The sequence below is a fragment of the Balaenoptera musculus genome, chromosome 5 (assembly GCF_009873245.2).
Source record: "Balaenoptera musculus isolate JJ_BM4_2016_0621 chromosome 5, mBalMus1.pri.v3, whole genome shotgun sequence".
NCBI lineage: Eukaryota > Metazoa > Chordata > Mammalia > Artiodactyla > Balaenopteridae > Balaenoptera > Balaenoptera musculus.
The window spans coordinates 3,099,696-3,126,335 of record NC_045789.1 but is presented as its reverse complement, the minus strand read 5'-3'; the positions used below and the strand labels follow the sequence as shown (position 1 = coordinate 3,126,335).

The window sequence follows — 26,640 nt, the reverse complement described above, 5'->3', positions numbered from 1 at the left end:
TGGAGTCTGTGAGAAGGGAAGGATTTGAGCTGAGCTTTCAAAGACATGCAGGCTTTAAATAAAGAGAAGAGATGATGTTTGCTGTGACGATGGGGAGCGAGAATGTACTCAGCGATGGGATGCAGCAGATTTCAGCATTATCTTAATTTTACAGGTGAAGGAATTGAGCTTCGGAGGCTAAGGTACATGCACAAGGGCACAGAGCTGATATATCAGTCCAAGGTGACTGATGCTGTGGATCTGGGTGGGGATCTGGGCTTGGACCTTTCCCAAGGGCTCTCCAAGCGATTCTGATGATCATCCAGGGCTGAGCGCCACTCGTGAGGACTGAGAGAGGAAGGGGAAGAGCCTGGGGGGCCGGGGCGCCCACACAGAGGACAAGGTGAGTGAGGGACCACAGAGCCTCAGAGGCAGGACCCTGAGGACAGTAGGAGGCTGTAAGAACCAGCGAAGAATTCAAAGAGGAGGGTTCCATACGAGGAAGTGGAAATCCCAGAAAACAATAACAGACAAATATTTGGAAGCTATCAGCGGTCTCAGAAAAAGCACTGGAGGAAGAGGAGGATGAGTTGAGTCAATACAACCAACACTGAAGAATTTTTGTCCACTGACTTAATAGAGGCAAGAGTCCACCTTGTTTTCGAGACCAGAAGTCCAGTCGAGGACAATGACAGGATTTCCTCCATTCTGGGGCATACTCTTAAAATTTAACTTTCTTGAAATCAGGATGTGTTTTATAATAATTGTTTATAGAGGTAGGGCCTCTTTTTCTCTTCCCATGTAAAGCTGTTATTAAATCAGTGGTGTGTTATCCTGTTTATTGCATCTTAAAAGACCAGTAAAGATATACTTCAACAGGCTTGAGATGAAGACCTTAATTAATAAACAGGGTCCTTGCTCTCAAGTAGCTGACAGACTCTCAAGACAGATAGATGTAAACAGATTTCAATACAATATCCATTGATGGAGAACGATTGCAGTAACTGGGTGTGGGTTGACTCTATTTTTTTTCTTCTGAATTAAAGGAAACATTCTCTTGCTTTAAATACAGAAGTTTCTCGAGACATGTGACCTGATGATTAACTCATTTTTATGTGGTCTCTTCTGTTTGCAGTTGGGTGTTTTCCAATATATACAAACAGTATGTTTAATTTCAATAAGAAGAATAAAAAGCACAGATAGGAAATGGGAGAACAGTTTACAGTCGAATTAAAAGAGTCAAATTATAAGAGAAGGCACTGCAAATAGTGAATGGGCAGGGCTTTTCGTTTTGTTTAAGGAGTAAGTGAAATCTGTAGAAGCTACACATTATTGAAAATTGTGGGGCATGGAAATATCTTGCTTTCTTTTTCTCTTCCTTACATTTAACACAGAGCTTGGCATACATGGGTACTCAATACATGTTTGCTGAATCGGTGTAAAAGACAAATACCAGTTCTTCTTGTACTCCGAATGGCAGAAATTGGTATAGCTCCGGCCGGAAAAGCTGGAGAACTTCAAGTCGTGAGGACTTCCTGAGAGGGATGAAATTTAAGCTGGATTTAGAAGGAGCATTTTAGGGAAATCTATGACTGCCTACCTGGGTAAACTTGTTATCCATGCAAATGAAAGTCTTGCTGGAACTATAAAATCAACAGTCATTCACAGGCAAACCTCCTTCCAGAAAGGAGCTGCTGATATGACTCTGCCCTAATGTCACTACAAAGTTGCCTCTTTGCCACTCATTTGCTGATGCATAGATTTGTCTTAGCACTAATGTCTTAAGGACTGGTTCAGGTTCCCATGGACAGCCATTGTCAGTAGACAGTGGGGGCAGGGTGTGGGTGTCAAAGAGGCTGCAGATTCTAAGGTGAGAGTGATCAGCCTAGGTGTCAGCCATGCAGAGAAGAGCACCACGAGTTTTAAAAATCAGAATGAACTACAACCTCCCCTGACGTTTCGTTTACTTGAGGATCACATCTCTTTTCAGAGTGTTGGCTCTCCTAGTCTGCTTTCCTGTTTTCTGCCTTTTCATAATCAAGGGGTTTGTTAGCCAGTTCCCATCCTCAGGAGGTGCACAGCACGGCATGGTCTAAAGAGTGTGAATTGAGAATCAAGACAGCTGGTTTCACTAGGAATTTATCCTCCAGGAAAATAATGAAGGAGGTACAGAAAGGTTTAGCTAGAAAGGAGTCCAACGGTGTTTGCAGTAATGCAGATTCAGAAATAACCTAATATCCCCCAGGTAAGGGATTGTAAGAAGTGATGAAGTGGGCTCTATAGTGGTTAAGAGATGTGGTACATATATACAATAGAATATAACTCAGCCATAAAAAAAGAATGAAATAATGCCATTTGCAGCAACATGGGTGGACCTAGAGATTATCACACTAAGTGAAGTAAGCCAGACAAAGACAAATATCATATGATATCACTTATATGTGGAATATTAAAAAAATGATACAAACAAACTTATATACAAAACAGAAATAGACTCACAGACATAGAAAACAAACTTATGGTTACCAAAGGGGGAAGTGGGGGAGGGATATATTAGTAGGTTAGGATTAACAGATACACACTACTATATATAAAATAGGAAACCAACAAGAACCGACTCTACAGCACAGGGAACTATACTCAATATTTTGTAATAACCTATAAGGGAAAAGAATCTGGAAAAGAATATAAATATATATGTATACATACATATATGTATAAAACTGTGCTGTACACCTGAAACTAACATGATATTATAAATCAACTATACCTCAATAATAAATAAATAAATACAAATATTAAACAAACAAACAAATATAGCTGATAAAGAAAAAAAAAGTGCAAGGCTCTGAAGCAGACTTCCTGCATTCAAGTCCCCGCTTTACCACCTGGTAGCTGTGACACCTTGGATGAGTTACTTAAACTATTTATGCCTCAGGTTCCCAGTCTGTAAAATGATTAGAATCTACTCCGCTGGTTGTTGTACAGATGTGTTGTTACACATACAGCACTTAGAACAGCACTTGGTACATACTAAGTGCTCAGTAAATAGTGTGACCATATATTTTATCACCCAAAATAGAACACTTTTGAGAGTGAAACAGGAAGCTAATGGAACTGATCACTTGGACAAGAGACTAACCTGAAGGTATCCTGAACAAATCAGGTCACTCTGTTAATAAATGTTATCAATTAGTTAAATAAATGAAGTACATTGAAATAATGTAACAAAATGCATTTATTACAATTCCTATTATATTGTTAGCAAAAAAATCAGTATAGCGATTCAGTATAGGAGAGAAATTTCATGCTATATAGTTGAGTTAATCTCACAAAAGTAGAACAAAAAGTCCAAGAGACAGAAAAGAAGAAAGTGAAAAATAATAAAGTAAGAAATCAATTAAAATTAAATTAGTCAAATATCTGACTAATAGGAGACCTCAAAAGAGATCAGAGAAAACAGAAGAAAGAAAATCAATAAGAAAATTTCTCAGAAGGGAATAACATGAATGTCCAGATTGGAAGTCTCCACCAAAGCAAAATGACAACAACAAAACAACTGTGTTAAGGCATGTCACTGTGAAACTTCACTGCTGGGATGAAGACTACTGTCAAGCCCTCCAGAGGAAAACTAGGACATATATAAAGGATCCAGAATCAATAAGGCATCACACTTCTTGACAGCAATACTGGGCTCTGGAAGGCACTGGTCAATGACCTCCCTGTCTGCAAGAAAGTGACTTTCAACCCGGAATTCTATACCCAGCCCAATTATCATGTGGGAAGGTTGAAAAGAGACATTTTCATGTATGTATGTATGTACTCAAAAAAATGCATTTTTCCCTAAGAAGCAACTGGAGAATATTATCTAGCAAGACAATAGGGGGAAATCCAGGAAAGAGAAAGGAACATGATCCAAGAAACAAGAGACCTAACAAAGGTGACAGGAAAAGGGCATTCCCAAAATGGTAATGGAGAGAACCAGGAATGTGGCTGTACAGGGGCCCAGAGGAGGAACAGGACAAGTGGGATCTCTCCAGGGGGCATGTACTGTGTACGGATATTGGGTGAAGTTCCAGAAGAAGCAAATGAGCTAAAAGTGGGTACTTTTGGAGAAGAGGATATTGGGACAGGGAGCAGGGAGAGACAGGGAGTATTTTTAATTATAAGCATTTTAGTACTATTTATTTATTTATTTATTATTTATATATTTTGTTGAAGTATAGTTGCTGTACAATATTATATAAGTTACAGGTGTACTTATATAGAGTACTCTTCACAATATTCACTTTAGTACTATTTATATGTATTATGTACATGTACCTAAATGATTGCATTAAAATGGAAAAAAATTAGCACTACATTATGTGAAATGTACAAGCACTTTATCTTGATAAAAATGAAAATTAATTATAAAGTGGGAGAAATAGAAACTCAGTCAACTAGAGTTTTAGTAGTTAGGGTCCTAAGTTTAAAAAATTTCTAACACTAGGACTTTCAGTACTAAAGAAATATGCACAGACCTGAATAAACTGGGCTTTCTGTTTATTCAGAAAGGTAGAAGGTGTGCCTGTATTTGGCATTAGTTAAGGGTTGTGTAGAAAATTGCCTGTTTTATTTCATAATGAAATACTGCCAAAGCCAGTTGTTGAACTAGCACAGACTTAATGACAGCCACTATTTAAAAATATATTGGTACATAAATGCTTGCTTTTTTCTTGGAGTTGTTTTCCTCAAAACATCCATAAATCTTGACAACTTTCTATTTTTAAGGCTGTCGGTGACTGGCACATTGGAGGGATTCCAGTGAACATTAAGGAGCAAAATGCTACAATTTTTTCAGAAATTTATTTTATTGAAGTATAGTTGATTTAGAATGTTGTGGTAGTTTCTGCTGTACAGCAAAGTGATTCAGTTATACACATATATACATTCTTTTTCATATCCTTTTCTATTATGTTTTATCACAGGGTATTGAATATAGTTCCCTGTGCTGTAGAGTAGGACCTTGTTGTTTATCCATTCTCTATACAATAGTTTACAACTGCTAAACCCAAACTCCCAGGCCATCCCTCCCCTACCTACCTCCCTCCTGGCAAACAGAAGTCCATTTTCTATGTCTGTGAGTCTGTTTATGTTTCATAGATAAGTTCGTTTGTGTCATATTTTAGATTCCACATATAAGTGATATTATATGGTATTTGTCTTTCTCTGTCTGACTTACTTTACTTAGTATGATAATCTCTTTCTGCAATTGGCATAATTGCTGCAAATGGCATTATTTCACTCTTTTTAATGGCTGAGTAGTATTCCATTGTATTTTTTGAGATCATCAGCACCTGTTCCTCCTTTTGGCTAGTTACCTAAAAACTGCCTTTGTACTTCCTTCCCTGGACCCACCCACCCCCAGCCTCCTTCCAGCCGCCTCTCCATCATTGTAGTGTCAGGGGAGGGCTCTCAGGAAGCTCAGGTGCAGTAGGGTCAGTGCAGAGCTCCCGTGCTGGTCACTGTTGTGGTGCCACACAGATAGCAGAGGCCCATTTATTCTTTCAGTAAATATCCAACTGCCAACTCCATACCAGGCACCGTGCTAGGCCTGGGGATTCAGGAGTGAACAAGACAGATAATTCCTGCCTTCCTCATATTCCATCAGGAGAGACAGGACAGAAACAGCCTAATGTCTGACTGATCATTTCATTGTAGGAGGTGCCATATGGAGAAACACAGGCTGTGCGTCAATGTTTCTTGTTGATTGAGTAGATACTCCTCGTCCCAGGATGGAGCGTTTATAGCAGAGGGATACGATACAGCTGTTATTGAAAGGAAAGCCAGGGGAAAAAGAGTCAGTGCTGTTATTTTTAAGAAGAAAACTTCCTGGTTGATCACTTGATGTCCAGGTGGGGAAAATTCAGTTCATGTCAGAATGGGGCCCTTCGCGACAAAGTACCCTCCATGGAACTTCCGAACACTACTGAAGCCTGAAGTGTGTAAGAAAGAGGCACTCGCAATTCACTGGCCTATGATCTTCCCTTTCTCAGCATTTCAGATGTCAGAACGGTAGCTCTTAGGGCCTGTTTCAGGAGACAGGGTCTCCGAAGGAACAGCTGCTGGTCCTAAAGGAATAGGTTATGGTCTTGAAATCCAAGCACGGCCTGCAATCCAATACAGATGTTAGGCCCAGGCAAAGGCAGTTTATGTGCTGAAAAGACTGCAGAAAAACAAGGACAAGGTGTGTTACAGGTGTTTGGAATGTTTTATTTCGCTGTTTTAGATTCAATTTTTCAAAGCCATAAACATGCCCCAACCGTGGTCATTTCAAACATGCTTATATTACTGTTTTTGGTGAAACTCGGTCCTTGTCTTCTCTGAAGAAAGACTTCAACAAAGACACGAAGATTGCAAAGCAGGCCCAGCATTTATTAGAAGCACAGTACGTGTGGGAGAGCACAGGGGCAGACTTGCAGAGTGAGGTGCACCTTATAGGGGCAGCTTAGGTTGTTAATATGGGGTTTAGATGAGGATGGCCCCTTTCCCTCCCCTATGATCACATCATCTGCAATTCCTTATTTGGGCTTCCACAAGGCACCGTTTTGAACCTTTCCCGTGAGCGTCCAAGCGAAACCCATGTGGGGAGGGGGTCAAAACCGCAATGCTAATGGTATTATAATGATGTCACAACGCAGCCCAGATTACTAGAGGATGACTTGGGACCCCCTTTGCGCATGTGTCGGGCTGGGAAGTCCTCTCGACCACAAGAATGAGGAGGCTGCGGTGGGCTGCTTTGTCTTTCACCCGATCAGGGCGTGTCGTTCCTGTTGATAGTTTATCTCAAAGGGTCAGCACGAAACTGGCTGCAGCAGGTTAACCCGAGGCCCCTGTATCTCTTACCTCATTACCAACATCTACGGAAGTGGTTTACAAAAGATCAGTGACATCATGTGGCTTCCATCTGTCCACATGACCAGATGAAGCAAGAGAACAATAATCACACAGTCCATTTGACGTGCACTATTTACCATTCTCTCTGCTTTTCACTATTTCTTTCATTTGTTCTTTTAAGCCTGCTCATAATGCCAGGTTTTCTGCAGCTGACAGAGTTGGGCAAAATTCCTCCATCTTGTGAAACATACATAGATGCTCTCGGACCTCAGTTCGCGGTAAAAGGGGAAATAGTAACACCTGTCTCATGGGGCTGTCTTGAGGATGAAGTGTGAGTGTAGTGTATAAGGCATCCAGCATGGATCTGACACACAAGAGGGTAGCTTCTTTCCCCATTTTAAGAAAGTCTCAAAATGATCGTAGGATTCGCCACTTTCTTAAGGCTTCTATTCCTTCTTTAACACTGTCACCTCAAAATAGATTACTTCTAATTCTATCCTTTTCCATAAAATTCTGTCTAAGGGCACTGGACTCTTTGGAGATATATTATTTGCCTTCTGCTTTAGAAAAATGATCAGTTAAAAACTTTTTTCCCTTCTGTTTTCCTGGTAAGGGTCAAACCACTTCAAACAATTTGAGTTTGGAAAGACTTTAGCTTTTAGTGGTGGTGGATTTATCATCTGCCACATCATTTCTCATCAGTGTTACCATTAGTTTCATGATTGGGGCATTTCCCCAAACGTTCATGGAGCACAGAGATGGGGCAGAGAGGTGCACTGCTCAGATGGGATATTTGAAGACTATGAAAAAAAAAAAAAATCCAGGAGTCCCTGTAGCATGTGTGTTTTGAAATTATTAATAGTCAGAAGGAAAGTTTTTCTTCAGCATTGGCATTTTTCTTGAAATTCATTTTATTCCAAATTAAATAGTCCCATTGATATTCCAAGAAGAGGAAATACCCTTTTCTGACCACTTTGGTTTATAGCCTTTAATTGGGCCACTCGTTTATTGAGTCAGTAAATCAATAAATCCTTTTGGAGTGCCATCCTTTTCCATCAAGCAGCCCCTAGTGTAGTGGGGAAAACAGACACATCGATAATTCTGACACATGGACAGAGGAATGATAGAGCCACGCCGGGTATTATGCATATAACCAAGCACAGGGGTGAGGAGAAGAGGCAGGGAGGCTCTCTGTAGAGGGGTCTGAAAAGGTGAGGTTAGGTAACAAAGGATGAGGAGGGAAGGAGTGTTTTAATAAGAGCAGGCATCAGTACCAAAGTCCAGAAGTGATAAATAGCTGTGATTGATGCAGTAAATGTTGCAGTGCTGCTGGATCCAAAAGTGTAGTGGATGGTCCAGGGACAGGTGAGACCAGAGTAGTCGTCAGGAGCCAGACCAGGAAGAGTTCACCCTTGAGTTCTGACCTCCAGAGTATGGGAGCCCCAAGAAGGGACTTACAGTTTACTCACCCACCCTTCTACACAGTACCCAAAGTGATGAAGTTGGGTTTACATTTTGGGTAGAGGGTGGGCATGAGCGGGGAAATCAGTGGAGACAGGGGGACAGGCAGGTGTCTATTAGAGGAGAACGGTGGTGATCTCGGGGAATGGGAGGCATGATGGACAGGGGAAACAGGTTTCAGAATTATCAAGGAGTGTAAATTTGGCAGGACTTAGGTACTGGGTGTGGGGGATGAACCTAAGGATGGAAGCAGTGGAAATTCCCAATCTCCAGTTTGCATGCATAACTGGATGGATAGTGGACCGACTGAGACCACACATGAGCAAGATGTCCCTTTAACAGTGATGTGGTGATGAGCTCAGGTGGATCTGAAGTCCCCATGGGACAGTAACAAGCAGAGAGACAAACATGTGAAATGTGTGCTGGGAGTTTGTCATCATAGTTGGGTTGTATTCAAAAATACAGGTGTGGATGAGAAGGGAGAAGACCAGAGAAATAAGAGCAGAATTGTAGGGCGTTGGGACTCTGATTGTTGGAAGGAAGGAGAAGGTCTGTGAAAGAAGACGGGCAGAAGCAGCGGAGAGCCAGGAGCACCATGCTGAGTGAAAGGAGATGTGACCCGAAAAACATCCACGAAGAGAGTAGACGGGAGTCATCAGAGATCTAGGTGAGAATAGGACAATGAGAACGATTTGTGAGATGGAGAAGGAAACGAGGGATAGAAGCTCAGATATGGCAGGTGGGGTGTGATTGGGTGGGTGGGGGAGTGGAGTCACAAGTACAAGCCATCGTTTTGTCACAGAACCAAACTTGGGTCCACTCGCCCACATGCAGTAAAGCCAATCTACTGACACCGGGTTGTGGTGAAGGAAAGTGCAGCATTTATTGCAGGGCACCAAGCAAGGAGAATGGGCAGCTCATGCTCAAAAGACCCCAACTCCCCAATGGCTTTCAGGGAGGGTTTTTAAAGGCAGTGTAAGGGAGGGGCCTGCAGGGTGTGTGGTCAGTTCATGCACAATTCTCGGATTGGTTGGCATCAAGGTGAAGTTTCAAGTATCAGTAACCTTCTGGTTTCAAACGGCTTAGGGTCTATGTGCTTGCGGTCAGCACTTTTCATCTGGTGGGTCTGCTTCCTGTAGAAACAACTGAGGACTGTGTGTCAGGCTTTTATCTGTATCTTTCAAGGAACTGGGAGTTCGGTGATTCTGCCATGTGGTGGATTTACAGTCTAAATTTTTGCTAGTTCCCCGGCCCAACAGCTATTCTTTGTTTCTACATCTTCACATTCCTAATCATTAACTCTGGAGCAGCCTTTAGAGACTCAGGGGAGACCTGGGAGACTAAAGCAAAAGCCTTTTACTTCAAAGGATGGGGACACAGGAGCTTGTACACGGTTTCAGTTCTGAAAATTTTTGATTAAGAAATGAAGAAAATGTGAATAGTAACTAGTGGCATGAGGGGCCAAGGGTAGGCTTTTTTAGGATGTGAGAAACGTTATCCAGAGAAGGGCTGAGGGCTGTGGGGCCCTGGCCTCAGGTAAGTGCTGATGCAGCCGTGGGCCCGAGGGAGGCCCTGGAGGAGGAGGAAGACTCCCTCACTCCCAGAGGCCAGGAGGAAGGAGATGGACTTCCTTGTCTACACAGCTGGGGATGTGCTTGTACCTAAGTGTGTGGTCTGCGTTGGTGGTGGTGAGTGAAGGAGCTTAGGCCTGACAGCCTCGGTGTTCTCCAGGAAGTCTTTCTGTGTGGGTTTTTCTCTATGATGGTAAAATATATGTAACATTAAAATGACTATTTTAATCACTTTTAAGTGTACCATTCAGTGGTCCATGAAGTATTGTACAAGGCTGTGTCCTAGGAGGACAAATGAAAGTTATGGGAGTGAGATGTGAGTAGGTCTTGAGGAAGCAAGGAAGGTGTAGGGTAGCTGCTGGAGGCGTTAGAAGGACGTGCACAAGGATATGTGAGAAGATCGCTGTTCTGAGTACAGAAGACCCTCTTGGGGCTGGAAACCACATGTTCATATCAGCAGGGTTATCCGGTCGTTCCGTAGAAGAGTTATTTGCCTGGATCAGAAAAAATCGGATTTGGGGCAACTGGCTAACTTGTTAGAAAAAAGTAAAATTACATCTATTTCTCATAACATACAATGAAATAAATTCCAGGTAGACTAAACAATTAACTGCTTTAAAAGTGAAATAATAAAATATGGATAGAATATGGGACTTCCCTCGTGGTCCAGTGGTAAAGAATCCGTCTTCCAATGCAGGGGACGCGGGTTCGATCCCTGGTCGGGGAACTAAGATCCCACATGCCACACAGCAACTAAGCCCGCCGCGCACCACGACTACTGAGCTCACGCACCTCAATGAGAGAGCCCACATGCCGCAAACTACAGAGCCCACACACTCTGGAGCCCGTGCGCCGCAACTAGAGAAGAGAAAACCTGCATGCCACACCTAGAGAGAAGCCCGCGTACTGCAACAACAGATCCCGCATGCCTCAACGATGATTCCACGTGCTGCAACTAAGACCCGATGCAGCCAAAAGAGAAAAATAAATAGATAGATAAAATATGTATAGAATATAGTGAAGCGTTCACATTATGTTTTATGGTCTGAGGGTACAGAGGTCAGACTGTAGCATTCAGCAGCAGTTGAGAGTTTATGAGGATGCTATTCATCACTTTCAAAGGTGGCCTCATCCTTATAATATGATCCTCAAGAGGATACTGGGTTTATCCTCTAGTATTCTAATTCTATGTTCAATAGTATCACTTCTGTTCTTTATTCCATCCAAACTATGGACAAGTGTGGCACCGAGGAAGGAAGACACTGTTCCTGCCCTCAAAAAGTTTATCGAATAGTTGGGGGAAAGAGACACCTAAATGAATAATTATACTACAGTATATTTGGATGCAGTGATAGAAATATTAAATAAACCAATATTTGTGGATGACGTGTTTGTGCCTGGCACCATGCTTGGTGTTTTAGATACTTAAAGTGTTAACAACTAAGTGCGATGCCTATTACAATAGGAGTATTTTAGCGGGTGTCATGGAAACAGATGTCGGGGAATCTAAACTTTGAGGAGACCTCAGGAAGGCTCCATAAGGTCCCCTGAGCTTGAAGGATGGGTGGCAGTTGGCTACTAGAACAGTTATATTAATTAATTAATTTTGTTTCCATTAAAACTCCTGTATTTGTTTTATTTTAAAAAATATGCTTATCTTTCTTTTTTTACACTATGCTTTATTGTTTCATTGAAGTATAGTTGATATACAGTATTACATTAGTTTCAGGTGTATAGCAAAGTAATTCAAAATTTTATTGATTATACTCCATTTAAAGTTATTACAAGATAATGGCTGAATTTCCCTGGCTGAATTTCCCTGTGCTGTACAATACATCCTTGTTGCTTATCTATTTTAGATAATACTGCTATATTTAGATTCCAAGATGTTATCACGAGATGGAACTTCACAGATACAGACGAGCTACTTTGGAGCACATAACCATATATTTGACAAAAACTTCTCATTTCTAGCCTCTACAGCAAAGTAGAAAGATGGCAGAGTTTAAACAGAACACAGCGGCTGTTTTCTGTCTAGCAGCCTAAAGGCTAACTCATTAAAATTCAAAGAAGAATTACATGGTGGGTGGCAGAACAAATGTTTTCTTCCCTAAGGCCTTCGAGACAGATTCTCCCAGAATCAGAGTCACTCTTTGCAGCTGTTCAGTTAAGACACGATTCAGGCATCACCTCCTCCTCCAAATCCGCCACCACACAAACCCAACCCTTTCTCTGGCTTAGACACATAGGGCGACGAGAAAAACAGGAAAGCACTGCTGGCGCCACACTTGGTTTGGCTTTGAAACCATGTGCGTGTCTTACCTTATGTAAGACATATAAGACATGTTCCTTATATCTTAGTTCTTATTTATAAAATAAATTTATTTAAATATAAAATGAAAAAAACCCTAAATATGTACCCAGTTGATGGTTTAACCCACAGAGAGGAAATATTCCCAGGGATTTTAAAGCACAGTAATTTGAGTACAAATCTAAGGACAAAAAGAGCTGCAAAAAGCTTGGTGGGCGTGTTAGCTGTGTGAGTCTGACTTTGTTGTGCATGTGTCGTGTCTGAAAGCAAATGGGCAGCAACGTGGGGTTCTTATTTAATCATTCCTGCTGTGGTTGAGACCAGGATTCTTGGAGTGGGAAAGAGGAAAGACAGATGTTAAGATAAAACAAACCCTGAATTTGACTGGAATTATATATGCATGTACATATATGTATGATGATGGATGTTTACATACATCTGGTTCATAGTTCTACTCACTATAAAGGCCTGGATGTAGAAATCAGCTCAGTAGCTGTGAGCTCCCCTAGTGCTCAGGTTCTGCTCTTCAAACACCTTTTCCACTAAAAGGAACTGGAGCTTCTTGGATCCTGGCACATCATGCATACCAGATGAGGAAGCTCTCCAAGACTACTGCAGTCCTGTCTGAGGGACTTGGGAGCCAAGCTTGCAGAGACTCCCACTGGCCAAATACAGGACAACTTGAGGGAAAGGTAATAACTGCAGTGGATTAATATACATCACACCTTCATATACACAGACGTGAACATCCATGAGTTCACAGTGTCAGTTAAAAAGCGTCAACAAACTGATCACATTGGAGGATTCCAATGAACCAACCTATTATTTTGAAAATGAGTAAATAAATGAAAAGAATCAAATATTAATTCCACCTTTCTAATACAAACTGTGTCACTGCAAACCAAAGAGAAGATGAATCAACTTAAAAAAAAGAAAAAAAAAAGGAATCTAGCTAATACATAAAGAAGTAACAACAGAATTAGGATATCACCACTTTGCAAACTCAAATGAATGAATCTAGACATTGATCATGAGCGGCTGCCAAACCCACAAAAAGACAAACGATCCGATATTGTAGACGTCTTGATGGAAGGGCACACAACTACCTGGAAAGTTATTATGGACTGACTTGTTCACTCCCAAAATTCCTGTGTTGAAGTCCTAACCCCCCAGTACCTCAGAATGTGACTGCATTTGGAGAAAGTGTCTTCAAAGAGGTGATTAAATTAAAATGAGGTCATTAGGTTGGCCCTAATCCAATCTGACTGGTGTCTGTATAAGAAGAGGAGGTTTGGACACAGACACACACAGAGAAAAGACCATGTGAAGACACAGGGAGAAGACGGCCGTCTACACACCAAGGAGAGCGGCCTCTGGAGAAACCAGCCCTGCCGACCCCTAGAACTCGGACTTCCAGCCTCTGTAATGGTGGACGGTACATTTCTGCTCTTCAGCCGCCTGTCTGCAGCACTGTGTGATGGCAACCCTAGCAAACTAACGTGGTGGTCTTGCCCCCAAAACCCAGCCTCACTTAGATCAAGCCTCTAAATCCAACCAACACTGTATAGGAAATAAGATGATGGCAGAAAACATTAAATGACGACTTGGAGATGTCAGATGTGGGAAATTTCATAGGACAAATGGAAACAACATTTTTATAGAAATTGTGTTTCTTCAACAAATAGTGAGAAGGAGAAGGACGAGGAGGAAGAGGAGGAGGGGGAGGTAGAGGAGAATAGAGAGGAAGAGAACCTATGAATTAAAGGAAGCTTGAAAGCCTTAAGCAATTACAGGTGTGAAGCTTACATGCATTCTGTTTCTAACAGGCTGATAAAAAAGTCATAACATTGATGAGCTGGCCAGGATCTTGAATGCTGAATATTTGGTGAAAGTATTAAAATTTTAGGAGAAATAATGGCATTGTGATGATGTTAGCAAAAAGAGTTTTTACATCTTTGAGAGTCGATGTCTTGGCCGAGGGAGGATTAGTAAGTAAGATAGAGATTCAATAAGACTGGCTATAAGTTGATAGCGTTTGAAGATGGTGATGGGTCCTTGAGGCTCTTTGAACCATTTTGTCTAATTTTCTATATCCTTAGATTCCAAAGGAACTAAGACGAAATTGTATCAACTTTATCCTTAGTTAATGAAGGTCAGGCTTCACCATCTGGATAGATAAGCATGTCCAAAACTAAACTGAGTCAATACTGTTATATTCTCCCTACCAGCCTTCCCCAGGATTGCTGCCACGCAGCTGAAATACATGTTGCTGCCCTTTCTTCCCCTTGTGGTTTTCTGATCTGGATGCAAAAAAAGCAAGTGTCACCCAGGAAGCACCAGCATGGAGAGATGCCCCGTGCTGCTGAAACTGGCAGGACTTCCTGGATGTCCTACAAAAAATCGCCCATATCTCCAGCAACATCCGGAATTCCATTCAGCGTTCCTCACAGGTGACCCCAGACAGTCTAACATGCTGCATTGCTGGAAGCTTTTGGACAGCTGCCTCTGAGTGAGCACAAGTGATAGTCACTTCATATAAATCATTGAAAATACTGAACGAAAATCAGTAAACTCCTCTGTGTATGTCCACATTGTGGACCAACTCTTGGCGACAAGAACCTTGAGGAGTGTGTTATTAGGCACAGGAAGACAACGTGTTTGATTTCGATGGCATGACCCGGTGACTGGAAGCCCAGCTGGCATCCGTAAGGGCAACCAGCCGTGAGCTGCACATTCTGGAGCTCGGGGAAGACAATCTGGCAAAGCAATGAAGAAGTGTTTGTCCACTGAGGGTCATGCAAGACCTCTCTTGTTTCAATAAATTCTTTACTCCAGCCAACTGGTAGAATATTTAACAAGACTTTCAAATAAAGTGGTTGTGTTTCCTATGGAATAAAAGCAATAAATCAAATCAAAATAATCACAATTCGAGGTCTGAAGCATATGGTGTGTGTAATTTTACAGAACTGCACAAGCCTTAGATGCTCTCCTTCTTGAAGAGAGCCCAAGAGAGTGGGCATTTTTCTACTTAAAGGAAAAATAAATATTCTTACATTTAGTTATCTCTTTCTGTCTTTTAAAAATAGCATTCAAGCAATGTTCTTATGTCTGAAATAGTTACACTGGCAATTTGGGGATGCGTCTCTTGTGTTTTCCCCAACATTTCTTTGGGAAGCAATTTCATTTTCATCCTTGAGGTGGTATGTTTGTTTCATGCTAATGTGAATCACACAGTTTTGTTTATAAATATAAATAATTCTATCTACTTTGCAAAATAGTTTGTGCCCGTAGATATGCAGACCCATTTAATAAGTTTGTTTTTGAATTGTTAATGATGTAAAACTGATCATAGGCATTTTTGTTATTTGGGTAAGGAGAGAACTACTAAACAAGAGTAAAAGATTCAAACAGGCATAAAAATGTTCTTCTGCATTTCATCATGAATGATTAACGTTGGAAGTTTATTGCAATCCAATAACTTCTTAGTAGCTGTTGACAGGTACAGAGGTAAACAAACAATTGTGTATTCATGCACTGATGTTTTGGTCCCGTGCCAAAACAGGCCAGTTCAGAAGGCCAGTTCAGAAGAGAAAAACACAATTTTAAACATCATTAAAGCCCTAACTGTATTCTTGGCAGATTCTGACTTTAGGCGTAGACTATACTGTAAATGCAGAGATCTTTAAAAAACTGGGGTCTTATTTTCCTGCACATGTTCTATAAAAGGCCTGTTCTCCAAGAAAGCAGGGATCCTGCCAAATGGTTTCGGAATGTGTTTCTCAAAAGTTTCCATTGTGCCATCAATGGCTTTTGAGTACTTCCGGAAATGGAAAGAGCAGGAATCAATGACCCTGCAAGAAAGCAAACATTTAGGGGAACTGGCTTGCTGGGGAAATAAGTAGTGGTGCTTTTAAGCCGCTATACAGATACAGCCCCAGGCCTCTTCACAGGCTAGAAATGCACAGGGTTGCATCACTTTACGATGCTGCAAGGAAAATGCTGAGCCCAGCGGGGAAGTTTCCACATCTTTCTCTATTGAAACTCTAGTGAGTTTATCTCACTAGATAAATCTCACTAAATCTATTCTAGTGAATAACTGTCGCCAGGTATGTGTAAGGCAACCAGACTGACTCACTGGGGCTTAAACAGTTAGTGATTTGTTTCCTTAACTTTGGAATCCAAAAGACAGTAATTTTACCACTTACTAGAACAGTTTTCACTCAACCAGAGGGAACCCAGATGTCCAAACAGTAGAAAAAGCTTTGCTCCTGGACAAGACTGTTGTCGGGAGGTCAATCTTCAGAAGAATCAGCTGCTCTGATCAATTTAAGTAAACATATTAATTCAAGCCGGTTATTTCGCCAACAGACTGAGAGTTCATTGAATGGTCGGGTCATGAATCCAGGTGGCTGGCCGTGGAGTCTGCTGCGGGCCCAGCTCACACAAAAAGGCGGGAAGCAGAAGACCAAGCAGAGCACTGCCCTCGAAGGGCTGCTCTTCAGACACCCAGAGTGTGTTTTCTGGCACAAGCGTCAACATCAACGTTCCAGTTTGTCCCATCGGTTTTAGACAGTTTTATAAGCAAGTCCCAGCCAGTCATTTCCTAACTCGGTGCTGGAGTCTATTTTATCTTCTGACCCTATTTCTGTGTTGTCCAGCCTGCTAGGAAATTTTTGATCATTTTCCAAACAACCAACAGTTTTTAAGGAACACTTAGACATCTTTTATTATAAAAAAAAAATTACATGCTCACAGTTTAAAAAATTCAACTAGCAAAAGAGAGTGTGACCTTGAACTCAATCCCACCTCTCTGCAAACCCTCCATCCCATGCAGTCACAGGCTCTCTGCCTTGAGGTAACAACAGACCATCTTTGGGTACCTTGAGAGAAGCAAGCAAACTCGACTGGGAACGTGTTCTATGTCAGGAACTCTGCTAGACACTGAAGACCCAAAAAAGTACGACAGGATTCCTTCCCTTTCAGAAGACGCCAAGTAAAGTAGGAGTGAACAATGTGTGAACAGTGTTGAAGGTCAGATAGCCAATCAGGAATGTTCTGTAGGAGGCGTTGCCTGAGCTGCATTTTTAAGGCTGGGTGGGAAATCAAAAGGTGAGCCTGGAGGTAGAACCACGGAAGGAATCCCATCCATAAGGAAGAGTCTGTCATACAGAGTGAAGTAAGTCAGAAAGAAAGAAACAAATACCGCATGCTAACACATATATATGGAATCAAAAAACAAAAAAAAAAAGGTTCTGAAGAACCTAGGGGCAGGACAGGAATAGAGATGCAGATGTAGAGAATGGACCTGAGGACATGCGGAGGGGGAAGGGTAAGCTGGTACGAAGTCAGAGAGCGGCATGGACATATATACACTACCAAATGTAAAATGGATAGCTAGTGGTAAGCAGCCGCATAGCACAGGGAGATCAGCTCGGTGCTTTGTGACCACCTAGAGGGGTGGGACAGGGAGGGTGGGAGGGAGACGCAAGTGGGAGGGGATATGGGGATGTATGTATACATATAGCTGATTCACTTTGTTATACGGCAGAAACTAACACACCATTGTAAAACAATTACACTCCAATAAAGCTGTTAAAAAAATATAAATGGAACTAATAGATGTGTTTGGTAGGAAAATTCAGACAATACACAAAGGAGTAAAATGAACAGCTGAATCTCTCTTCACCCCACTCCCATCAATTTCTTTCCTTTAAGTTTTGTATGTATCCTACTTGTGAAAAAATATGAGTATACCAACCTATTATATGCATGGATCTTTTATTCTTTACATAAAAGCAATCATACCATAAAAAAAAAAAAAGGCCCGGAGGAGTGAGCCTTTCTGGTGTGCAGAGGGAAGACCATCACGTGGCTGGAGCACAGGGCGCTGGTTTGGGGTGTGACAGGTGAGACTGGGGTGCAGTACAGGGGCCGGATGGCGCCGTGTTTCGAATTCCCGACGAAGGTTTTGTGCTTAGCTCTGTAGGCGACGAAGCGTTGTTTTAAATTTTTAAGTAAGGAAGCGATATAATTAAATCTCTGTGATAGAAAGAATACATGGCACGTAATAGCTGTTGAAAACTGTTCGCTGAGCGGGCAGAGCAGAGAAAGGAGAGCCCGAAGAAGAAAGGCAAGTTAAGTAAAATTGGAATAATCACACCGATGGGAGCCCGAGTGAGAGACGGGGATGGTGAGGTAGTTTAGAGAAAGGTTCCACGAGGCTTGGCAACCAACCAAATGTGGGTGGATGGAGGAGATGTGAAAGTCCAAGGCAATTCTGATGTGCCTCTCTCGGGGTGGCTGGGGAAATGGCTATGGCATTGAACGAAAAGGGGAATGCAGGAAGAAGAGGGTCTATTTGGGGGAAGAGAGAAAACAGGGAGATGGGAAGATGAGTTGAGAGGCAGCATCCTATAATAAAAATACAAATGGCCAACATTTTATTGAATTGTTACTATGGGCCAGATACTAAGTGCTTTCTAGGTATTGACTCATTTAGTCCTTATAAAGAGTAGGTATTATAATATGATCCCCATTTTACAGATGAGGTAATTATATACGTTTAGAATCAGACAACTCTGAGTGCAAATCCCAGCTCTACTGCTTTTTAACTGTTTGATCTTGGATAAATTACTTAGTCAGTCTAACTTCAGAGGTAAAAAAGCAGGAAACGACGCTATCACGTTGGACAATAATAAAGATTAGAGAGAGGTAATACATATCAAGCAACTAGCATAGTGTCTGGAACCTCATGTATCTCAATGAATGCTAGAAACAGTTATCATTATTAGTAATGAGATTCCTGGTACTATGTTCAGTGAGAAGCTGGGAATTTGTACTTAGATTTTTAGAGCTGAAAGTAAAAAATTTACACATCAGTATATTGATGTTGGTTGGATCGTCAGATATAAAGGCTATTTCCTGATTTGGAGATGGGTGGTTGTATATTGGGAGATGAGAATCAAGGATGGAATCCTGGGGAATACCAGTGATAAAGGAGCCAAAAGAATAAAAGATTATTCTGCTGTCGGCTGGGGTCAGAACCATCACGATGAAGTAACAGCAACACCCAGCAGCATTTGGAGCAGGGCAAATGCAGTGGAAACAGAAGGCACAGACGATTTTTCCTTAAATAGTGAGTCTTTGTTTCATTTTAAAATAATTCGGTTTGGAAACCACTTCAGGAATGGTGCAGTAAGGACCTCCAAAAATATATTTCCTCCATAAAAGAAATAAGAACGGTGGCAAAAATTGTCAAAATCACCTTTTTCAAAACATTGGAAATGAATGAACAAATGCTTTCAATAATCCATGGAGCATGTATTGAAGAAAAATGGCTAAATCTTAGAAAGAAACACGATCTTTGTGACATTTTAAATTGAAATTAAAATTGCTCTATTCCCATCCTCTCTTTCCAGCTTCAAGGTAGCCTTGAAAAAACCAATAGCCTCACAACCATGGTAGCTGTGAAAACTAGCAGCCGACCAGTCACTGAAGGGGAAACACGAGTTTGAAGCGCCTTGAAAAGCTTCCTACTCAGAGAAATGTTATATTTGATTTTGTGCTTGTGTGTGTGTAACTGGCTGGGTTCAAATCCCAACTCAAGCTCTTTATATTTTTAACTTTAATTTTAAAATTTTTTATACAATTTAAAAAGTTAATTTCCATTTACAGTTATTACAAAATATTGGCCATATTCTCCGCATTGTACATACACCCTTGAGCCCACCTTACATCTAATAGTTTGTACCTCCCACTCCCACCCACCCCTGTATTGCCTCTTCCCTTTCTCCCCACTGGTAACCACTAGTTTCTTCTCTATATCTGTGAGTCTCCTTCTTTTTTGTTAGATTCACTAATTTCTTGTATTTTTTTAGATTCCACATATAAGTGATATCAGATAGTATTTGTCTTTGTCTGACTTATTTCACTGAGCATAATGCCCTCCAAGTCCATCCATGTTGTCACAAATGGCAAAATTTCATTCTTTTTTATGGCTGAGTAATATTCCATTGTATATATACACCACATCTTAATCCATTCATCTATCAGTGGACACTTAGGTTGCTTCCGTACCTTGACTATTGTAAACAATGCTGCTGTGAACATTGGGGTGCCTGTATCTTTTTGAATCATAGTTTTCTCCAGATATATGCCCAGGAGTGGAATTGCTGAGTCATATGGTAGCTCCATTTTTAGTTTTTTGAGGAACCTCCGTAGTGTTTTGCATAGTGGCTGCACCAATTTACATTCCCACCAACAGTGTACCAGTGTTCCCTTTGCTCCACATCCTTGCCAACATTTGTTATTTGTGTTCTTTTTTTTTTTTAACATCTTTATTAGTGTGTTCTTTTTAATCATGGCCATTCTGACAGGTGTGAGGTGATATTTCATTGTGGTTTTGATTTGCATTTCCCTGATGATTAGGGATGTTGACCATCTTTTCATATACCCTTTGACCATCTGCATTTCCTCTTTAGAAAAATGTCTGTTCAGGTTTTCTGCCCATTTTTTAATCAGGTTGTTTGTTTTTTGATGTTGAGTTGTATGAGCTGTTTATATATGATGGATTTTAATCCCTTATTGGTCATATCATATGCAGATATTTTCTCCCATTCAGTAGATTATCTTTTTGTTTTGTTTCATTATTCAATCTGTCTTGAAAACCCCTGGAAAAGCTCCATTCTCAGGGCTTTATTTGACCTGACTCTGTGTGAACATCTCTATCTCACAAGCACCCGTCAAAAACAATAATCATTTAATATCACAGTTGCCTGGGGGGAGGAGGGCAATACAAATAGGGGCAAACAAGAAGCTGACCAAAAATCTTTAAGGAAAAAACTGGGAAATGACATGTCTCTAGAGGATTTCAAAAAGCTCTAACAGATGCCTAGAAATCTAGAAGGCTGTGCACATGTGCAGTGCTGTGCACATGCCCAAGCAAGGCCCCAGAAGGTCCTAATCTCTGACCTTTGGCTGACCTTGAAGCTCCATGAAAGCAGGAAACAAAGGCTAAGGCAGAGTTGTAAACTGTCTGCTGGGGCATTGAAGGTATGCCTAGACACAAACAAAGACCAGAAAACACATGGATTTGAGGCATTTAAGGAAATTTCTATCCAATCATTAGCTGACCACTAAGCTAACCAAGCAGAAAATTCAGGGGGCACACATGGCAGACTTTAAACAATTAGTCCAGGAAAGTAAACAACAGCAACATCACCACCACCACCAAAAACAAACAAACAAAAAGCAACAAAAAACAACAACAACAAAAAAAAAACAAGCAGCAACAACAAGTCCTGGGGAGAGGGAGAAAATCTCATTTCCATAATTGGCACAGTATATTATTTCAAATGTCAATTTATCAACAGAAAAATTATGAGACAAACAAAGGAACAGGAAAGTATGGCTGATACACAGGGAAAGAAAGCGGTCAGTAGAAACTGTCTCCAAGGAAGCACAGATATATTTAGCTGACAGAGACTTTAAGTCAGCTATTTCAATATGCTCAAAATACTAAGGGAAACTGCTTCCGTAGGTGGTTAGGCTGTGCCAGAGGATAGAATAGAACATGAGTGTGGCCAAAGTTAACAGGCAGGTAAGTGTCAGCCAGGGAAGAGACCAGTGCATGACTCAAGGTCACTGAGAGCAGACAACAGGCATCCAGGCTCAAATGGTACATTGTTTACCTACCTCAAGAGGAGAGAGTACACAAGATCCATCTCCTTGCAGTGTGGCAGACCCCCATGGCTCGTGGGTCCATTTGGCAGCTGCAGGGGGCAGCGTGGCTGCATTCACCTCACTTTGTGTCATAGTAGAAGGACCCCAACTCTTACCCCTTAGAGTCTGAAATACACAAAGTTGGGGATGTACCTGTGGGCCATTTACGCATGCATAGCTAAGCAGTTCTGAGAAAGTTTACACATGCTCAAGATAAAGGGAACAGGTACGGACTGACTGCGCTCTGAGCTCTTTTCATGCAGTGCGACTTGTGAGCTTGCCAGCATGTCCTGTACTGAGCACAGAGAGTTTCTTGGGAACAGAAGGGAAGGGATGGACTGAACTTGGACCCTCCCCTCACAGAAACCATGTCTAAAAAATTAAAGGAAATATCAGAACAAGGTCTTGACAAACAGAATATCAATAAAGAGATAGAAATCATACATATAAAAAAATAGAAATTCTGGAGTTGAAAAGTACAATAACTGAAATAAAAAATTCACAATGGGAGCTTAATAGCAGGTTTGAGCTATCAGAAAAGAATCAGTGTACTTAAATATAGATCAACTGAGATTATACATTCCGAGAAATGGAAAGAAAAAAGAATTTTAAAAAAATGCACAAGGAACAGAGCTCTGAGACTGTGTACCAACATAGCATAATGGGAATCCCAGAAGGAAAAGAGGAAGAGAGGAAGGGGCAGAAGGAATATTTGAAGAAATAATGGCCAGAAACATCCCAAGTTTGATGAAAAACAATAACTGACACATTCAAGAAGCTCAACAAACTCCAAGTAAGATAAACTCAGAGACCCACACTTAGACACATCATAGTCAAACTGTCAAATGGCAAAGACAAAGAGAGAATCCTGAAAGTAGCAGAAGAAAAATGAGTCATTGTATACAAGGGATCTTCAAGATTAACAGCTAAATTCTCAGCAGAAATAATGAAAGCCAGAAAGCAGTGGAATGATATATTCAATGTGCTGAAAGAAAAACAAGTTAGCCAAAAAATTCTATATCCAGCAAAACTATCCTTCAAAAATGAAGGAGAAATTAAGACATTACAGATAAAAACTGAGAGATTTTTGTCCCTAGCAGACCTGCCCTACACTAAATGCTAAAGGGAGTCCTTCAGGTTGAAATGAAAGGACAATAAACAGTAACTCAAATACACAAAATAATTAACAAGCCAGTGGTAAAGGTAACTGCATAGGTAAATTTAAAAGTCAGCATTAATGTATTTTGGTTTTTAAGTCTTTTTTTCCTATATGATTTAAAAAACAACTGCATAAAATTATTATATAATTATAAAACTGTGCTGATGGGCTTATAATTTAGAAATATGTAATCCCCATGCCAACCATTAAAAAACCCCTCAGAAACATACAATAAAAGGCATAACAAGGGAATTAAAAAAGTACACTAGAAAATATCTATTCACCTCAAAAGAAGACAGTAATGGAGAAACAGGAACAAAAAAACCATTAGACATATAGAAAGCAAATAACAGAATAACAGATATAAATCCTATCTTATCAATAATTACATTAAATGTAAATGGACTAGCCACTCCAATCAAAAGGTAGAGATTAGCAAATGAATGATCCAGACTACAGACCAGTATCTGTTATAAATTCAGATGCAAAAATCCTCAACAAAATACTAGCAAATTATATCCAGCAACATATAAAAAGGATTATACACTACGACTAAGTGGAATTTATCTCAGGAATGCAAGGTTGGTTCAACATATGAAAATCAATCAATGTAATGCACTGTATTTATAGAATGAAGGATAAAAACTACATGATCATCTCAATAGATGCAGAAAGGCATTTGACTAAAAATCCAACGCTATTTCATGATAAAAACACTCAACAAATTAAGAATAGAAGAAAATAGTTTTAGCCCGATAAATGGCATCTACAAAAAACCCCCACAGCTGACATTGTTTTTAATAGTGAAAAACTAGTTGATTTTTGCTTCATGATGAGGAACAAGACAAAGACATCTGCTCACACTATGTCTATTCAACATTATAGTAGAGATTCTAGCCAGGGCACTCAGGTAAGGAAAAGGAATAAAAGACATCCAGATTAGAAAAGAAGAAGTAAAACTGCATAGATGACATGATCTTGTATATGGACAATTCTAAGGAATCTACATAAAATCTATTAGAACTAACAAGTGAGTTCAGTAAAACTGCAAGCTAAAAGATAAATATACCAAACTCAATTGTATTTCTCTATACTAGCAATGAATAATCTGAAATTAAGAAACAATTGCACTCATAATAGCATCAAAAAGAATAAAATACTTAGGAATAAATTTAATAAAAGAAGTGTAAGACTTATAAACTGAAAACTACAAAACATCATTGAAAGAAAGAAAAGAAGACCCAAATAAATGGAGAGACACTGTGTTCATGGATTGGAAGACTTAATACTGCTAAGATGGCAATATCTTCTAAACACATCTACAGATTCATGCAATCCCTCCCTATCAAGATATCAGCTGTCTTGGTACAATTGACAAGCTGATTCTACAATCTATATGGAAATGCAAGGGACTGAGAATAGCCAAAACAATCTTGAAAAAGAATAAAGTTGGAGGACTCACACTTTCCAATTTCAAAACTTACTACAAAGCTAGGGTAATCAAGACAGTGTGGTACAGGTATAAAGACAGACATATAGATCAACTGAAAGTCCAGAAATAAACCCTTACATTTATGGTAATCTGATTTTAACAAGGGTGCCGAGACAATTCAATATGGAAAAATAGTTTTTTCAAAAATTGGTGTTGGGGGCTTCCCTGGCGGCGCAGTGGTTGAGAATCTGCCTGCCAATGCAGGGGACACGGGTTCGAGCCCTGGTCTGGGAAGATCCCACATACCACGGAGCAACTGGGCCCGTGAGCCACAACTACTGAGCCTGCGCGTCTGGAGCCTGTGCTCCGCAACAAGAGAGGCCGCAATAGTGAGAGGCCCGCGCACCGCGATGAAGAGTGGCCCCCACTTGCCGCAACTGGAGAAAGCCCTCGCACAGAAACGAAGACCCAACACAGCCAAAAGTAAATAAATAAATAAAATAAAAATAAAGGAATTCCTTAAAAAAAAAAAAAAGACAGGCAATAACAAGTGTTGATGAGGATGTGGAGAAATTAGAACCCTCATCCGTTGCTGGTGTTAGTGTAAAGTGGTGAAGCCGTTATGGAAAACAGTTTAGTGGTTTCTCAAAAAGCTAAGCATAGAATTACCATACAACCCCACAACTCTAGTCCTAGGTGGAAAAAAAGGTGGAAACAACCCAAATATCCATCCACTGGTGAATAGATAAACAAAATGGAATATTACTTGGCCATAAAACAGAATGAAGGTCTGCTTCTTACATGTAGGTAAGAAGGTAAGGAGCCCCACGAGCTCTCTCGGGTGACAGCAGCGTCCAGAAGAGATGGCACACCCTTATCCTACGGTCCTTCTTGTCCTTTCCCCCAGACCTGGCCCTTTACAATGGGGAAGCAGTCCTCAGATAATACTCTAATTAAGGGGCGTTGGAACGGAGACCGTGATTTTACTGGGGAAAGAGAGTGAAGCCTGGATCTTTCCTCCCATGCATTGTCCAAAGTCAGAGTCTGTCATTGCCAAGCTGGCTTTTCCCTGAATCCCCCGAAGTCTCAAACCTGACAGGTGTGTCCTGCAGGAGAACTCAAGGCCTCGGCCTGCCCTCAAATTCCCAGCATCTTGCCTACTCGGCTCTGAAGGATTCCAGGAGCAGTCGTGGTACCAGGGTGACGTCATCAACAAGCTTCTTGGATAAGTGTCCACCTGGGCATGTAGTTCCCTGCATCTCCAGCAGCTGGATGTCCAGGGAAGTGGAGGGGCAGAGTCCGGAAGCTTCTCAGGACACTGGCTGAGGGCTCAGGGCCTTAGTTTTCCCAAGCTCCGTGGCTAGAAATCATCACAATCACAACAGACGCAGACAAATCTCAACTATCTGAAAACTGGTGGCCTTATTTCTAACAATTTTCCAATTTGAGAACCAACCAATTTGTTCCTATTTCAGGCAACCAAATCCTTCTATTATGGAGGCAGAAGGAAGCTTCAGTCGTGGTTTTATTGCCTGGCATATGGGTGATTACGAGGACACCAATCAAAGAAACTCCAAACGGGCCGTCCTCCTTCGGCAGAGCCAGGCAGCATTGCCAAGAGTTTCCAGACCACCTAAGCTGCCAAAGCTACCAAAAGAGCAGGAGGTACAATCATTTGCTTTTCGGAATCATCATAGAAAAAGTCAACCTGTTTTAACGTGTGAATCAGAGAATGCTATTTAATAGCAATACTATGAATAATCTGTTTAATAGCTCCTTTCAACCTATCAGAACGTTTTGTAATTCATATTGGATTTCCACAGTGATGTCCATATAGTGACTGGGTGGGTATTATTCCCATTTTATAGCTGCAGAAAACAGGAGGTGTGGGGATCAGTCCTCAGAACCACGTATTTATCACATGGTTTAACCTGGAGAGCACAGACATCTGCTCAGTTTCCAAAACCTGAGAAAACTCTCAGTCTGTGAGATGGAGGTAAATCTATAACCCTTCCTAAAACCCCACAGACTGGGCTTCCCTGGTGGCGCAGTGGTTAAGAATCTGCCCGCCAATGCAGGGGACAGGGGTTCGAGCCCTGGTCTGGGAAGATCCCACATGCTGCGGAGC

At 41.0% G+C, this 26,640-nt stretch overlaps 1 protein-coding gene across 1 annotated transcript in view; it reads left to right on the top strand.

The window, feature by feature from the left end:
- Window positions 1-26,640, top strand: part of C5H4orf45 (chromosome 5 C4orf45 homolog) — a 98,956-nt gene that overhangs the window by 63,571 nt on the left and 8,745 nt on the right. The window contains exon 4 of the mRNA XM_036853419.1: window positions 25,988-26,177. Within this exon, the coding sequence (XP_036709314.1) occupies window positions 25,988-26,177 (190 nt within the window). The remainder of the gene's footprint in view (window positions 1-25,987; window positions 26,178-26,640) is intronic.